Below are 16,900 nucleotides of genomic sequence, written 5' to 3' on the forward strand. Positions count from 1 at the left end.
TGTGCTCTTAGGAACCTTGAGTACTGCAGAAATTCTTAGTAACCTTGGCCAGATCTGTGCATTGCCACAATTCTGTCTCTGAGCTTCTTGGGCAGTTCCTTTGACCTCATGATTGTCATTTGGTGTGACATGCAGTGTGAGCTGTGAGGTCTTATATAGACAGGTGTGCACCTTTCCAAATCAAGTCCTATCAGTTTAAACACAGCTGGACTCCAATGAAGGAGTAGAACCATCTCAAGGAGGATCACAAGGAAATGGACAGCATGTGACTAAATATGAATGTCTGAGCAAAGGGTCTGAATACTTATGACCATGTGATATTTCAGTTTTTCTTGTTTAATAAATTTGCAAAAATTTCTACATTTCTGCTAAGATGGGGGATGGGGAGCAGAGTGTACATTAATGGGAAAAAAATGAACTTTTTTTGAATTTACCAAATGGCTGCAATGAAACAAAGAGTGAAAAATTTAGAAGGGTCTGAATACTTTTCGTACCCACTGTATATAAGAGATGTTCCCTCAAGGGCAGATACTGAGAGATAAATTGATTGGGCATGTTGAAATTCAGCATGTCCGGTCCTTTTGCTCTCATGGAACATAGGCCTGTACCAGAGGTGTCCACATAGGGATCACATGCCAGTTTAAACAAGCCAAATAGTCATGGTCAAAAGTGTTGGCACTCTTAAATTTATTCCGTAAAGTGCAGTATTTCCCCCAGAAAATTATTGCAAATAATCACGTTTTGTTATACGCATGTTTATTACCTTTTGTGTGTTTTGAAACAACACAACCCCCCCCCCCCCCCCCCGAAAAAGGCAAATTGGACATAATTTCACACACAACCCCCAAATTAGGCCAGACAAAATTTGACACCCTCAAGTTAACATTTGGTTGCGCACCCTTTGGAATAAATAACTGCAATCAATCGCTTCCTATAACCAGCAACAAGCTTCTTACTCCTCTCACCTAGAATTTTGGACTCTTCTTTATAAACGGCTCCAGGTCTCTCATATTTGAAGGCGTCTTCTCTTCTTCCAACAGCAATTTTAAGATCTCTCCACAAGTCTTCAATGGGATTTAGATCCGGACTCATTGCTGACACTTCAGATCTCTCCAGGACTTTGTTTCCATCCATTTCTGGGGGCTTTTTGAAGTATGTTTGGGGTCATTGTCCTGCTGGAAAACCTAGGACGTAAACCCATTTTTCTGACACTGGGTACTACATTGCCACCCAAAATCCTCTGCTAATCTTCAGATTCTATGATGTCTTGCAGACAGTCAAAGCACCCAGTGCCAGGGGCAGCAAAGCAACCCCAAAACATCTTTGAGCCTCCACCATATTTGACTGTAGGTACCGTTTTTTGTTTTTTTTTTTTGTAGGCCTCATCTGTTTTCGGTAAATAGTAGAATGATGTGTTTTACCAAAAAAGCTCCATCTTGTTCTCATCTGTCTACAAAACATTTTCCCAGAAGGATTTTGGTTACTCATGTACATTTTGGGAAACTGCAGTCTAGCTTTTTATGTTTGTGTCAGCAGTGCGGTCCTCCTGAGTCTCCTGTTCAGGGTTTCTTTTCATTCAAATATGGTCTCCTCTGTCTATAAAACTCTTTCTCAGAAGGATTTTGGCTTACTCAAGTACATTTTGGTAAACTGAAGTCTAGTTTTCTTTTAATGTATGTGTGTCAGCAGTGGGGTCCTCCTAGGTCTCCTCCATGGTGTTTCATTGCATTCAAATGTGGACAGATAGTTTGCACTGACACTAATGCACCCTCAGCCTGCAGGACAACTTGTACATCTTTGGAACTTGATTATGGCTGCCTTTCCACCATTTGGACTATCCAGCATTGCAACCTTTCATCAATTTTTTTTTATGCCTTCCACATCCAGGGTGATTAGCTACAATGCCATTGGTTGTAAACTTTGTGATTTATGTTGCGCACTGTGGACACAGAAACATCACAATCTCTGGGAACAGAATTGTATCCTTGAGATTGTTGATATTTTTCAACAATTTTGGTTCTCAAGTCCTCGGGCAGCCCTCTTCTTTTCTCCATGTTTAGCGTGGCACGCACACACACAATGCAAAGATTGAGCCAACTTCTCCCCTTTTTATCTGATTTCAGGTGTGATTTCCATATTGCCCACACCTGTTACTTTGTCACAGGGGATTTTGAACGAGCATCACACAAAGTTGTTTACCCACAATTTTGTCTGGCCCAATTTTTTAGTTTTGGGTGAAGTTATGTCCAATTTAGCCTTCCCCCACCCCCCCACCCGAGTGTTTTTTGTGTTGTTTCAATGCACACAAAGGAAATAAATGTGTATAACAAAATTGCAATCATTTTCTGGGAGCAATACTTCATTTTCTGGAACAATTTAAAGGAAGCCAATACGTTTGGCCATAACTGTACTGTATATGTGTATGGTGGAAGTTTGGAAAAAAATTGCCATTGACAAGCTGTCATGCCTCGAATTTGATCCGACCGCTTCTTGTTTTTGTGGTCCGTTTCCCCTCTCCACTGGACCACAGTTGGGTTCGGTTGCTGTCCGGGTCCTGAATTATTTGTCTGTTTTTTTTACACGTTTTGTATTCTTTCTGCCAACAAGTGTTTCCTATTCTGTAATGTGGTCTGCCCTATCACCCGGTGGGTGTGAATATTTACAACCTCGCCAGGCTTCCAACAACCTGTTGGTTTTGTGTTTCTCGTGGTTTACTTATTTTTGGTTTATCTAATTTCTCTCTTCACCTTCTCCTGGTTCGTTAAGGGGGTACGTGGAGCCCTCGAAGGCCACTTATGGTGCTAAAGTCTGAGTGGTCATCTGAGTTATCCGGTTAGGGTTCTTTCAGTCTGCGCAGGAATCTTTAGGGACTGCACAGCTGGGACCCCTAGTCTGTACAAGAACCTGTGCCCCAGCACAAAGCACTTCTGCTGCTTTGTGGCCCCTTTAATCAGCTGATTTGTGGCAGTGCCATGAGTTGGACTCCCACCGATCTGATATTGATGACCTAGCCTAAATAAAGGTCAGTAATATTAAAATGGTTCTGACACTCAGTCATAAGTGACTGATTGTTGCTCCTGCCGCTCACCTGTGTATTCTTGTTTTTGTTTTGTTTTTTTTTATTTAAATTTGCCAAACGGTTCCAGAAATATCGATCTTTATTATTTCAGACTCCTTTTTATGGTCTTTACAATTGGGTGTGTCTCAGAGTAATTTATGCAGATGCGCCCAAAAATTAGCGCTACATTAAAAAAAGCCTGTATCTCTGGAACCATATGGCGGATTTAAAGAAAATAAATAAAAACCAGCTTACTCAGGGGAATAATGGGAATAAAATAATACCAAGAACTGACCACTTCTAACCAAGCATTCTCTGTAGCGCCAGCGTCCTCCCCCATATTTCTGCGGCTGCCCATTTGCTCTTCTGACCCCCTCTCCCCCTGTGTGCTGTGCACGAAGCGCAGGCTCCCCGGGAATGTGTCTAGTATGCGTGTGCATCAGCCCTCCTCTTAAAAGGCCAGCGCTATTTCCAGGAAATGCCTCTTAGGCCTGTTTCACACGTCAGTAAAGAACACAGACGTTCTTTACTGACGTGTAAAAAATGATTCACGGCACACGGTGGTTGTCCATGTGAAATCCGTGATACGTGATCCGTACTCCGTGATTGCACATGGACATTACTCACCTGTCACTGTTCCTGCTCTCCATGGTGCTGAACTTCTCGGCTCTGCAGCATCCGCCCACAACTCTCTGCAGCTACTTCCGGGTCGGCTCTGTCTGCATTCATGAATATGCATTAGTCGGGCAGGAAGCTGCAGAGAGCACAGGCTGCACACAGCGTCACTGGAAAGGTGAGTTGAAAATGTTTGTTTTTTATTTTATATGTAAGTTTTTTTTCTGGTACGTGTTTCACGGATCACACCATAGTGTGGTCCATGGGACATCAGTGAAATTGGACATGTCTCCATGCGGCAATTACGGACACGCGTGTACGCTGCACAGAGACACGGTCAATGAAAAATCACTGATGTGTTCGCAGACCCATTGATTGTAATGGGTCTGCGTCTGTCAATGATTCTGGTATGTGAAAAAACTAGCTCATACGTTCCAGAATCACTGATGTGTAAAACAAGCCTTAGCCTTGAAGAGATACACTATGTATTTAAGGCACCCTCCCATTAGGGAAGGTGCCTGCACAACGACTTTAGTTATTCAGTCTCCTAGCTAGTTGTCAGGTTCCCATGCTTCTGTCCCATCATCCCTGTGTTCATCACCTATACCTGCCCATACCTGAGTCTGTCACCTGCCCTGTAGGTTGGCTGCCACAGTCCCAGTCACTGCCCTGGAAGTGACACCTGGTGTCCGCTTTGCGGTAGGTGCTTAGTTAAGCCCCTCTGTCTAAAGGGTAAACCCAGGTCCCCCCTGTGGTTCAGTGGGTCCACTGACGCCGCTCGCTGCCCCTATACCAGCCACAAGCGTTACTCTCTTCCTTTTGGGATAGCCCATCACTCTTGGGCTCTATCCGGGTCCCAGTTTAGCGGACTCTGAAGTTTTGTGACCTGTAGCTCAATCCTTGGGTCTATTTGAGAAGTAAATAGGGTGATCTACATATTGAAAATTTTGTGGCCTTTAGTTTCACTTTTCTATGTGGACACAAACCTTTTCCTAAAATGTTTATTTTTTTTTTTTTTAATTATTTTAAGTAAAAAAAAAATAGTATTTGTAAAAATAAAATTAAATTTAAATTAATTTTTTTAAATTTAATTTTTTTTTTTTTTAAATTTTAAATTTTGGAGAAATTTTTTTTCAAAGAGCATGATATGTATAAAGATCCGGATGGAGGCGGCTAGATCTCCTCCATCACACATCTGTTCTGCCTAGGCATTCACATTTCGTCTTTTACCTTTTCTCTTGTTCCGAAAGAGTTAATCCATTCCTGTCTCAAGCACTCAGTCATCCACCAGGCTGAGAAATGCCAAGGTCTTTTTGACATCTGCTCTCGGATTGATACCGCAGGCTTTGCGGGTAACAGCTGAAAAGGCCCCACAGGTGCCATATAAAGAGGTGACCATGTTGTCATATTTCATTGCGGCATCCTTCTGCAACGCCATAATTACCTAATTAGGTTGTTAATTAGGAAATTAGCATTTTGCCGTATTGATAGAAGGCGGCATGCAAGCTGGGCGCGTTTGTCTACTTTAATTTAGGATTTGTGTGTCTATCATACGTTCGCACTAACTTGAGCCATGGGAAAGAAGATACAAGGTGGAGTGGATCGTGAGTGAATGAGACGGCGCGTGTATAAAGGAGGACCACGGAACTTTTTCTTTTCAATCTGATTGAATGTCGGCGATAAACGAAATTTATTAGGATTCATACCAGCCTTTTATATATCGGTCACCTGTCAAAATGATCCAGACATGGCTAAAAAGTGAGATGACATTGGTGAAATACAATTTTTCTCAAACGTTTACACACCCCGGCAGATTTTTTACTTTCTTGGCCTTTTTTTCAGAGAATATGAATGAGAACACAATCTTTTTTTTTTTTTTTTTTTTTTTTCCCTCATGGTTAGTGGTCAGGTGAAACCATATTTATTCAATCTACTGTGTTTTCACTTTTTAAATCATAATGACAACCAAAAACATCCAAATGACCCTGATCAAAAGTTCATACACCCCAGTTCATAATACCGCCTATTGCCCCCTCTAACATCAATGACAGCTTAAAGTCTCTTGTTGTAGTTGTGGATGAGGCTCTTTATTTTCTCAGATGGTAAAGCTGCCCATTCTTCTTGGTCAGATGATAAAGCTGCCCATTCTTCTTAGTCAGATGGTAAAGCTGCCCATTCTTCTTGGTCAGATGATAAAGCTGCCCATTCTTCTTGGTCAGATGATAAAGCTGCCCATTCTTCTTAGTCAGATGGTAAAGCTGCCCATTCTTCTTGGTCAGATGATAAAGCTGCCCATTCTTCTTGGTCAGATGATAAAGCTGCCCATTCTTCTTGGTCAGATGATAAAGCTGCCCATTCTTCTTGGTCAGATGGTAAAGCTGCCCATTCTTCTTGGTCAGATGGTAAAGCTGCCCATTCTTCTTGGTCAGATGATAAAGCTGCCCATTCTTCTTGGTCAGATGATAAAGCTGCCCATTCTTCTTGGTCAGATGATAAAGCTGCCCATTCTTCTTGGTCAGATGATAAAGCTGCCCATTCTTCTTGGTCAGATGATAAAGCTGCCCATTCTTCTTGGTCAGATGATAAAGCTGCCCATTCTTCTTGGTCAGATGATAAAGCTGCCCATTCTTCTTGGTCAGATGATAAAGCTGCCCATTCTTCTTGGTCAGATGATAAAGCTGCCCATTCTTCTTGGTCAGATGATAAAGCTGCCCATTCTTCTTGGTCAGATGATAAAGCTGCCAATTCTTTTTGGTCAGATGGTAAAGCTGCCCATTCTTCTTGTATGCACACACACTGATTACAAGCAAACAGGTCACTAGTGAGCATGTTACCTTTATTAGCCATTCAAACCCATTTGTATCAACTTCTCTGCATGTTATCAGGCCCAAATCACCAGGGTATGTGAACTTTTGCACAGGGTCATTTGGATGTTTTTGGTTTTCATTATGATTTAAAAAGAGAAAACACAGGAGTTTGACAATAAATGGCTTCACCCGACCCCTAACCATGAGTGGGAAAAACACGATTGTGTGTTATTCATATTCTCTGAAAAAAAAAAAAAAAGGCCAAGAAAGCAAAAAATCTGCCAGGGTGTGTAAACTTTTTAGCACAACTGTATCTACTCCATCACTGATTTACAGAATAAGGGAACTGGGACCGAAGATTTCTTAATTACACGTCCATGTGTCACAGGTTACCGAACGCATTTAGGTCCAAAAATATTTGGACAGTGACTGAATCTTCATGATTTCAGCTCTGCAGGCCACGATTTTGGATTGGATGCAATTGAAGTTGAAAATATCCTACGAAACGTTTAGGAGTTGCAAACCGTATTTCTACAAAGCCTCCTCCTTTCAGGGGCTCAAAAGTAATTGGGCAAAGTAACTTTACCATCGTTTGTAGAGAATCCTTTGCAGGCAATGACTGCCTGTAATCTGGAAGCCAGGGACGTCACCTGGTTTCCTCCTTTGTGATGCTTTGCGGGGCATTTGCTGCAGATGACTTCTGTTGTTTCTTGTTTGGGGGTCTTTCTTCTTACGTTTTGTTTTAAGCATGAGAAATGCAGCTCGATGGGGCTGAGATCTGGGGATGACTCGGCCAGTGCAGAATATTCCATTTCTTTGCTTTCGCAGGATGATTTTTTTGGTCATCGTCCACCTATTTTGTGAAGCGCCATCCAATCAACCTTGCTGCGTTTGGTTGAATCTGAGCAGAAAGTTTTGCACTGTACACTTCAGGATTCATCCGGCTGCTTCTGTCTTCAGTCACATCATCATTAAACATTAGTGACCCAATACCATTGGAACCCACCACCTCCACCATGTGTTAGGTCCCTTTCAAACATCCGTTTTTTGCCATCAGTCACAATCCGTCCAAATTTTGAAAAAAACGGATCCAGCTCTGGATCCATTTTTTTCTCATTGACTTGTATTAGCGACGGATGGCCTCACTTTTCATCCATCGTTCGACAGATCTGTCGAAAAATTTGTGTCCTTCGGACGACGTCCACAGTAACGTTTTTTTGTGTACGTTGAAAAAATGGACAGACAGATCCGTTGCCATCCGTCATTTGGTGGAATAGAATAGGGTGCACATCCTATTCTACTACTCTCTGTTATCTGCCATTTTTGGGGACCGTTGCCGTGGCTCGGAGTAACGTACATGCTGTTATAGGAGTTGTGACTTTCACAACCCCTATAGGTGAGTAATTTCCCCTTGTCTACCGGGGTAAGACCCTATTGCGCTTCTGTTTCCACAGTTTATCTCTTCATTTGGTGGAATGAAAGCCTGTGGGCGCAGGATCCATCATAATCCGGCAAATGACGGAATCTCCCTTACGCCCTCTCCATCTCTTCTCTCTCTCTCTCTCTCTCTCTCTCTCTCCATCTCTTCTCTCTCTCTCTCTCTCTCTCTCTCTCCATCTCTTCTCTCTCTCTCCCTCTCCCTCTCCCTCTCCCTCTCCCTCTCCCTCTCCCCTCTCCCTCTCCCACCCTCTCCCTCTCCCTCTCCCTCTCCCTCACCCTCTCCCACTCCCACCCCCTCCCCCACCCCCTCCCTCTCCCTCTCCCTCTTTCTCTCTCCCCCTCTCTTTCTCTCTCCCCCTCTCTTTCTCTCTCCCCCTCTCCCCCTCTTTCTCTCTCCCCCTCTCTTTCTCTCTCTCTCCCCCTCTCTTTCTCTCTCTCCCCCTCTCTTTCTCTCTCTCCCCCTCTCTTCTCTCTCTCCCCCTCTCTTTCTCTCTCTCCCCCTCTCTTTCTCTCTCTCCCCCTCTCTTTCTCTCTCTCCCCCTCTCTTCTCTCTCTCCCTCTCTCTTTCTCTCTCTCCCCCTCTCTTTCTCTCTCTCCCCCTCTCTTTCTCTCTCTCCCCCTCTCTTTCTCTCTCTCCCCCTCTCTTTCTCTCTCTCCCCCTCTCTTTCTCTCTCTCTCCCCCTCTCTTTCTCTCTCTCTCCCCCTCTCTTTCTCTCTCTCCCCCTCTCTTTCTCTCTCTCCCCCTCTCTTTCTCTCTCTCTCCCCCTCTCTTTCTCTCTCTCTCCCCCTCTCTTTCTCTCTCTCTCCCCCTCTCTTTCTCTCTCCCCCCCTCTTTCTCTCTCCCCCCCTCTTTCTCTCTCTCTCTGCCCCCCTCTTTCTCTCTCCTCCCCTCTTTCTCTCTCCTCCCCTCTTTCTCTCTCCCCCCCTCTTTCTCTCTCCCCCCCTCTTTCTCACTCCCCCCCTCTTCTCTCTCCCCCCCTCTTTCTCTCTCCCCCCCTCTTTCTCTCTCCCCCCCCTCTTTCTCTCTCCCCCCCTCTTTCTCTCTCCCCCCCTCTTTCTCTCTCCCCCCCTCTTTCTCTCTCCCCCCCCTCTTTCTCTCTCCCCCCCTCTTTCTCTCTCCCCCCCTCTTTCTCTCTCTCCCCCCCTCTTTCTCTCTCTCCCCCTCTCTTTCTCTCTCTCTCTCCCCCTCTCTTTCTCTCTCTCTCTCCCCCTCTCTTTCTCTCTCCTCCCCCTCTTTCTCTCTCTCTCCCCCTCTTTCTCTCTCTCTCCCCCTCTCTTCTCTCTCTCTCCCCCTCTTTCTCTCTCTCTCCCCCTCTCTTCTCACTCTCCCCCTCTCTTTCTCTCTCCCCCTCTCTTTCTCTCTCCCCCTCTCTTTCTCTCTCCCCCTCTCTTTCTCTCTCCCCCCCTCTTTCTCTCTCCCCCCCCTCTTTCTCTCCCCCCCCTCTTTCTCTCCCCCCTCTTTCTCTCTCCCCCCCCTCTTTCTCTCTCCCCCCCTCTTTCTCTCTCCCCCCCTCTTTCTCTCTCCCCCCCTCTTTCTCTCTCCCCCCCTCTTTCTCTCTCCCCCCCTCTTTCTCTCTCCCCCCCTCTTTCTCTCTCCCCCCCTCTTTCTCTCTCCCCCCCTCTTTCTCTCTCCCCCCCTCTTTCTCTCTCCCCCCCTCTTTCTCTCTCCCCCCCCTCTTTCTCTCTCCCCCCCTCTTTCTCTCTCCCCCCCCTCTTTCTCTCTCCCCCCCTCTTTCTCTCTCCCCCCCTCTTTCTCTCTCCCCCCCTCTTTCTCTCTCCCCCCCTCTTTCTCTCTCCCCCCCTCTTTCTCTCTCCCCCCCTCTTTCTCTCTCCCCCCCTCTTTCTCTCTCCCCCCCTCTTTCTCTCTCCCCCTCTCTTTCTCTCTCTCTCTCCCCCTCTCTTTCTCTCTCTCTCTCCCCCTCTCTTTCTCTCTCTCCCCCTCTTTCTCTATCTCCCCCTCTCTTTCTCTCTCTCTCCCCCTCTCTTTCTCTCTCTCTCCCCCTCTCTTTCTCTCTCTCTCCCCCTCTCTTTCTCTCTCCCCCCCCCTCTTTCTCTCTCTCTCTGCCCTCCTCTTTCTCTCTCTCTCTCCCCCCCTCTTTCTCTCTCCTCCCCTCTTTCTCTCTCCTCCCCTCTTTCTCTCTCCCCCCCTCTTTCTCTCTCCCCCCCTCTTTCTCTCTCCCCCCCCTCTTTCTCTCTCCCCCCCTCTTTCTCTCTCCCCCCTCTTTCTTTCCCCCCCCTCTTTCTTTCCCCCCCCTCTTTCTCTCTCCCCCCTCTTTCTCTCTCCCCCCCTCTTTCTCTCTCCCCCCCTCTTTCTCTCTCCCCCCCTCTTTCTCTCTCCCCCCCTCTTTCTCTCTCCCCCCCTCTTTCTCTCTCCCCCCCTCTTTCTCTCTCTCCCCCTCTCTTTCTCTCTCTCTCTGCCCCTCTCTTTCTCTCTCTCTCCCCCTCTCTTTCTCTCTCTCTCCCCCTCTCTTTCTCTCTCTCTCCCCCTCTCTTTCTCTCTCTCTCCCCCTCTCTTTCTCTCTCTCTCCCCCTCTCTTTCTCTCTCTCTCCCCCTCTCTTTCTCTCTCTCTCCCCCTCTCTTTCTCTCTCTCTCCCCCTCTCTTTCTCTCTCTCCCCCCCTCTTTCTCTCTCCCCCTCTTTCTCTCTCTCTCTGCCCCTCTCTTTCTCTCTCTCTCCCCCTCTCTTTCTCTCTCTCTCCCCCTCTCTTTCTCTCTCTCTCCCCCTCTCTTTCTCTCTCTCTCCCCCTCTCTTTCTCTCTCTCTCCCCCTCTCTTTCTCTCTCTCTCCCCCTCTCTTTCTCTCTCTCTCCCCCTCTCTTTCTCTCTCTCTCCCCCCCTCTTTCTCTCTCTCTCCCCCCCTCTTTCTCTCTCCCCCCCTCTTTCTCTCTCTCTCCCCCTCTTTCTCTCTCTCTCTCCCCCTCTCTTTCTCTCTCTCTCCCCCTCTCTTTCTCTCTCTCTGCCCCTCTCTTTCTCTCTCTCTGCCCCTCTCTTTCTCTCTCTCTCTCCCCCTCTCTTTCTCTCTCTCTCTCCCCCTCTCTTTCTCTCTCTCTCTCTCCCCCTCTCTTTCTCTCTCTCTCTCCCCCTCTCTTTCTCTCTCTCTCTCCCCCTCTCTTTCTCTCTCTCTCTCCCCCTCTCTTTCTCTCTCTCTCTCCCCCTCTCTTTCTCTCTCTCTCTCCCCCTCTCTTTCTCTCTCTCTCCCCCTCTCTTTCTCTCTCTCTCCCCCTCTCTCTTTCTCTCTCTCCCCCTCTCTTGTGGATATGTGGATATGTTCACACCAGGACGACCCTCAGATTTTTTTTGCCTTTAAAGGGGTTGTCTATTTTAGATATTTTTTTTCGTATTTAAATAATTTTTTTTTTTTTGTATAAAAAAACAATTATTTTTACAATTGGATTTCGTTAAAAATCTTGCACTGTTTCTATAGCCTCTGTGTTGTACTGTGTATTACTGGCTGCAAAAGGAGTTAACTGAGGATCCATCAGTGAGCTCAGCATGACGGTCTTTGCTTTTGCTGACCTCTGCTCAGCTTATTTATGACCTCAGACCACATCAAGGTTGAATTATATCTGAACCTCCTTTTTCCTCTGTTTTCTAGAAATCAGCGGTTATGGATTACTGGATACGTTGGTGAGAGCCCCGTGCACCACGGGAGGAGACGATGGCTTTTCTGGACAACCCCTTGATTATCTTGGCCCACATCCGCCAGTCACACGTCACTAGTGATGACACGGGCATGTGTGAGATGGTTCTCATAGACCATGATGTAGACTTGGAGAAGCTTTACCCATCCTCGGTGTCTGGAGAGAACACATCACAGCCTCAAGGGAATGGAGAAACTCAGGGCTACATATACTCCCAATCAGTGGATATTACATCGAGCTGGGACTTCGGTATAAGAAGGAGATCAAACACAGGTAAAAACCTGCAAATCTATGAAAACGCACAGTAAAAGGGACTCTGTCATCAGGTTTTTGCTATGTGATCTTAGAACAGCAGAATATAGGGGCTTGACCCTGATTCCAGTAATGTGTCACTTATTAGGCTGTGTGCTGTTGATTCAATAAAATCGGGTTTTATCAGCAGGAGATTATCACTACAGGACTGGGAGGCTCATGATGTCTAGTCCTGCTTCTCTGTGTAAACCCACCCACACCACTGATTGGCAGCTTTTTTCCTATGCACAGTGCACACAAAGCTGCCAATCAGTGATATGGGCGGGGTTATACAGTGAGCTCTGCAGCAGAGAAAACAAGCAGCCCAGTAAGTGACACATCGCTGGAATCAGGTTCTCAGCCCCTACATCATGCTGCTCTCGGATTACATAACAAAAACCTGCTGACCTGATTCCCTTTTAACATTATGTGTAAAACCTTTTCCTTTTTGTACTTTGCATGTGCTCTTTAACTTTCTACCGGTGATTGGGCCTTTCAGGCGGTAGATTTTCAAGAATTCTCTGTTCCATGCGTTGTTAATAGAAGAGACATCTAAGACACCGGTGGCATATCCTGGCAATATTTCATCAATGGTTTATGGGCATGATATTCTGTTGCGGGAGCGCCGCTGCCCATCACGGGAGCGCCGCCACCGCCCATCACGGGAGTGCCGCCGCCCATCACTGGTGCACCGCCGCGGTACTTATGTTATATTTTGTCACAGAAGAGCCTCTGGCCATAATTGGAGAGCCGCTGGCCATTACGGGAGGTCCGCCGGCCATCTCGGGAGGTCCGCCGGCCATCTCGGGAGGTCCGCCGGCCATCTCGGGAGGTCCGCCGGCCATCTCGGGAGGTCCGCCGGCCATCTCGGGAGGTCCGCCGGCCATCTCGGGAGGTCCGCCGGCCATCTCGGGAGGTCCGCCGGCCATCTCGGGAGGTCCGCCGGCCATCTCGGGAGGTCCGCCGGCCATCTCGGGAGGTCCGCCGGCCATCTCGGGAGGTCCGCCGGCCATCTCGGGAGGTCCGCCGGCCATCTCGGGAGGTCCGCCGGCCATCTCGGGAGGTCCGCCGGCCATCTCGGGAGGTCCGCCGGCCATCTCGGGAGGTCCGCCGGCCATCTCGGGAGGTCCGCCGGCCATCTCGGGAGGTCCGCCGGCCATCTCGGGAGGTCCGCCGGCCATCTCGGGAGGTCCGCCGGCCATCTCGGGAGGTCCGCCGGCCATCTCGGGAGGTCCGCCGGCCATCTCGGGAGGTCCGCCGGCCATCTCGGGAGGTCCGCCGGCCATCTCGGGAGGTCCGCCGGCCATCTCGGGAGGTCCGCCGGCCATCTCGGGAGGTCCGCCGGCCATCTCGGGAGGTCCGCCGGCCATCTCGGGAGGTCCGCCGGCCATCTCGGGTGTGCGGCTGAGGATAGGTCTTCAAGCATCTTCAGCCTAAAAAATAATTTAATCTGATATCTTAGAAATTAACACATATTATAAAAGCCCTTTAATGCCATGAAAGCCGATGAGAAGGATTTACATGGCTGAAAAATTCATAAGTACTCAGGCGAGACGTCTTGATCTTAACTACAAGGTTTTGTATCATTTGTAAATCTCTTTTGTATCTGCCGCAGTTGTGCATCATTTCTTACCTACCATGGCCATTTATTGTTTCTAGGATTTTTCCTTGTAGGACTATGTACACCTTTGGGAGGTTTTTGATTTATTTTATTTATTTTTTTTTAAGCTAACGATACACCTGTCATCTTGCTGTAAATGTTGGGGTCCTATTACCTTACCGTTAAGATGAAAAAATGTGTCTTCTGTAGGTTTTTCACTTTTTAAGAATTGTTGGCTTCTCCAGCCTCTATATATCAGAGTACAAAGGTTTCAGAATGAGTTCACAGCGAATCTGTCAGTGAGCTCGTCTGATGGCAGGAGCCGTTACTCTGATCGTCTAAGCTTGATTCATGATCAATACAGATAACAAATAGTATTAATAGAGTTGATAATGGGGGGGGGCTCATGCATATTATTTGCTGATACTTGTAGTGCTCTTGTAGACTGACCTGTGTGTGTCTCTCTCTGTGTGTGTGTCTCTGTGTGTCTCTCTCTGTGTGTGTCTCTCTCTGTGTGTGTCTCTCTCTGTGTGTGTCTCTCTCTGTGTGTGTGTCTCTCTGTGTGTGTGTCTGTGTGTGTCTCTCTCTGTGTGTGTGTCTCTGTGTGTGTCTCTCTGTGTGTGTGTGTGTGTGTGTGTGTGTGTCTCTGTGTCTGTGTGTGTGTGTCTCTTTCTGTGTGTGTGTCTCTTTCTGTGTGTGTGTGTCTCTTTCTGTGTATGTGTGTCTCTTTCTGTGTATGTGTGTGTCTCTGTGTGTGTGTCTGTGTGTGTGTGTATAGACCTGTCAGTAGCGGAGAAGAGCGGGGAGACTCCACCAGGGCCCTCCTCCTGGACTAGTCCGCATAGTCCCCAGCCAACAGTACAGATATGTTTCTCTTGTATTTGGGTATGCTGCAACCACGCCACCTGGTGGAAATTTTACCATGAAAAAAAATTCAAAAGCTGAAAAAGAAACAGTCATAATTTAAGTGGCCATTATCCAAAATTGACTTAATTTATTTGTCCATGCCCCCCCCCCTTTATTTTATTTACTGCATTATTGTCTTAAATATTAATTTAATTTTGTCCTATTTGTTACAAAAGACACATCTCCACTCCTGACACAATATATAGTTGCTTTCTCTACAAAATAGAAATGCTGGCTAATCTTATATTCCAATTTCACATTGTGCTGTCCCTCTGTTGTTCCTCCTGGCAAAGAATTCACAGGACAACTGTTCCTCTTGTCCCGTTGGGTGTATTTCTTTACACTCTGACCATCAGTGATGACAACGTAGGAAAACACACTTTTGAGAACAAAAGATAGTTTGATCCGGGCGGCACGGTGGCTCAGTGGTTAGCACTGCAGTCTTGCAGCGCTGGGGCCCTGGGTTCAAATCCCACCAAGGACACCATCTGCAAGGAGTTTGTATGTTCTCCCCGTGTTTGCGTGGGTTTCCTCCCACACTCCAAATCCATACAGATAGGGACTCTAGATTGTGAGCCCCAATGGGGACAGTGTTGCCAATGTATGTAAAGTGCTGTGGAATTAATAGCGCTATATAAATGAATAAAATTATTATTATCCACCAATTCGTTTTTTTTCCAAGATGAGTTACAGAGGAACAACAAAATGCATAGTTTTAAGAAAAATGTTATTTTATGGTGTTTTCAAAGTATTTACCTACCGGGACAGAACACTGGTCCTCAATAACTAATCTTCATATTGTGTTGTTCCTTTGTTGATCCTCCTGGAAATGACTTGACAACCAGACACTACTGTTCCTCTTGTCTCGTTGGGTGTATTTCTTTACACTCTGACAATCAGTGATGAAAACGTAGGAACACACTTTTGAGAACAAAAAATTGTTTTAGCCACCAATTCATTTTATTTTGTCCAAGAGGAGTTACAGAGCAACCCCAAAATGCATAGTTTTAAGAAAAATGTTATTTTATGGAGTTTTCTAAGTATTTACTCACTTGGCAGAAGACTGGGCCTCAAGCTAATCTTCATTTTGTGCTGTTCCTCTGTTGTTCCTCCTGGCAATGAATTGACAACTGGACACTACTGTTCCTCTTATCCGTTGGGCGTATTTCTTCACTCTCTGACCAAGTCCTATCATTGAAGACACACACTTTTGAGAACAAAACATAGTTTGTTCCACCAATTCATTTTTTTCCCAAGAGGATTTACAGAGGAACAACAAAATGAATAATATATGTTATTTCATGGGGTTTCGCAGTATATATTCACCAGGACAGAAGACTGGTCCTCAATAGCTAATCTTATATTCTGACTTTATATTGTGATGTTCCTCTGTTGTCCCTCCTGAAAATGAATTGACAACTGCATACTACTGTTCTTCTTGTCCCGTTGGGTGGATTTTTTTACACTAACCATCAGTGATAAGTACAAAAGATAGTTTGACCCACTAATTGATTTTTTTTTTCCAAGAGGAGTTGTACAGGAACACCAAAATGCACAGTTGTAAGAAAAATGTTGTTTTATGGGGTTTTCGAAGTATTTACCTACCGGGATAGAAGACTGGTCCTCAATAGCTAGTCTTATATTCCGACTTCATATTGTACTGTTCCTCCTGGCAATGGATTGAGTTGCAAGAGGGACAACAAAATGCATGGTTTTAAGAAAAAATGCTATTCTATGAGGTTTTCAAGTATCTACCTACTTGGATAGAAGATTGGTCCTCAATAGCTAGTCTTATATTCCGACTTCATATTGTGCTGTTCCTCTGTTGTTCCTCTTGGAAATGAATTGACAACCGGACACCACTGTTGCTCTTGTCCCGTTAGGTATATTTCCTTACTCCCTGACCGTCAGTGATGAGAACAAAAGGTAGTTTGAGCCACTAATTGATTTTTGTTTTCCATGAGGAGTTGTAGAGGAACAGTAAAATACACAGTTTTAAGAAAAATTTCATTTTATGAGGTTTCCTAAGTATATACCTACCAAGACAGAAGACTGTTCCTCCTGGCAATGGATTGAGTTGCAAGAGGGACAACAAAATGCATGGTTTTAAGAAAAAATGCTATTCTATGAGGTTTTCAAGTATTTACCTACTTGGATAGAAGATTGGTCCTCAATAGCTAATCTTATATTCCGTCTTCATATTGTGCTGTTCCTCTGTTGTCCCTCCTGGCAGTGAATTGATAACTGACCATACTGTCCCTCTTGTCCCATTGGGTGTGTTTGTTTTACACTCTGGCTATCAGTGTTGAGGACAAAAAATAGTTTGAGCCACTAATTGAATTTTTTTCTAAGAGGGGTTGCAGAGGAACAACAAAATGCATGGTTTTAAGAAAAAAAATGTTATTTTATGGGGTTTTCAAAGTATTTACCTACCGGGATAGAAGACTGGTCCTCAATAGCTAATCTTCTATTCCGACTTCATATTCTGCTGTTTCTCTGTTGTTCCTCCTGGCAATGAATTGAGTTATAAGAGGAACAACAAAA

At 45.9% G+C, this 16,900-nt stretch overlaps 1 protein-coding gene across 2 annotated transcripts in view; it reads left to right on the forward strand.

Annotated features, from left to right (window-relative positions):
- The window catches only part of MAPKAP1 (MAPK associated protein 1), a 239,854-nt gene that overhangs the window by 19,614 nt on the left and 203,340 nt on the right, over positions 1–16,900 (forward strand). For both annotated transcript variants that reach the window (XM_075322833.1, XM_075322834.1), the window contains exon 2: positions 11,514–11,832. In XM_075322833.1, coding sequence (XP_075178948.1) covers positions 11,577–11,832 — 256 coding nt within the window. In that variant the 5' untranslated portion in view covers positions 11,514–11,576. The remainder of the gene's footprint in view (positions 1–11,513; positions 11,833–16,900) is intronic.

This window comes from Anomaloglossus baeobatrachus, chromosome 9 (genome assembly GCF_048569485.1).
Source record: "Anomaloglossus baeobatrachus isolate aAnoBae1 chromosome 9, aAnoBae1.hap1, whole genome shotgun sequence".
In the NCBI taxonomy this organism is placed as follows: domain Eukaryota; kingdom Metazoa; phylum Chordata; class Amphibia; order Anura; family Aromobatidae; genus Anomaloglossus; species Anomaloglossus baeobatrachus.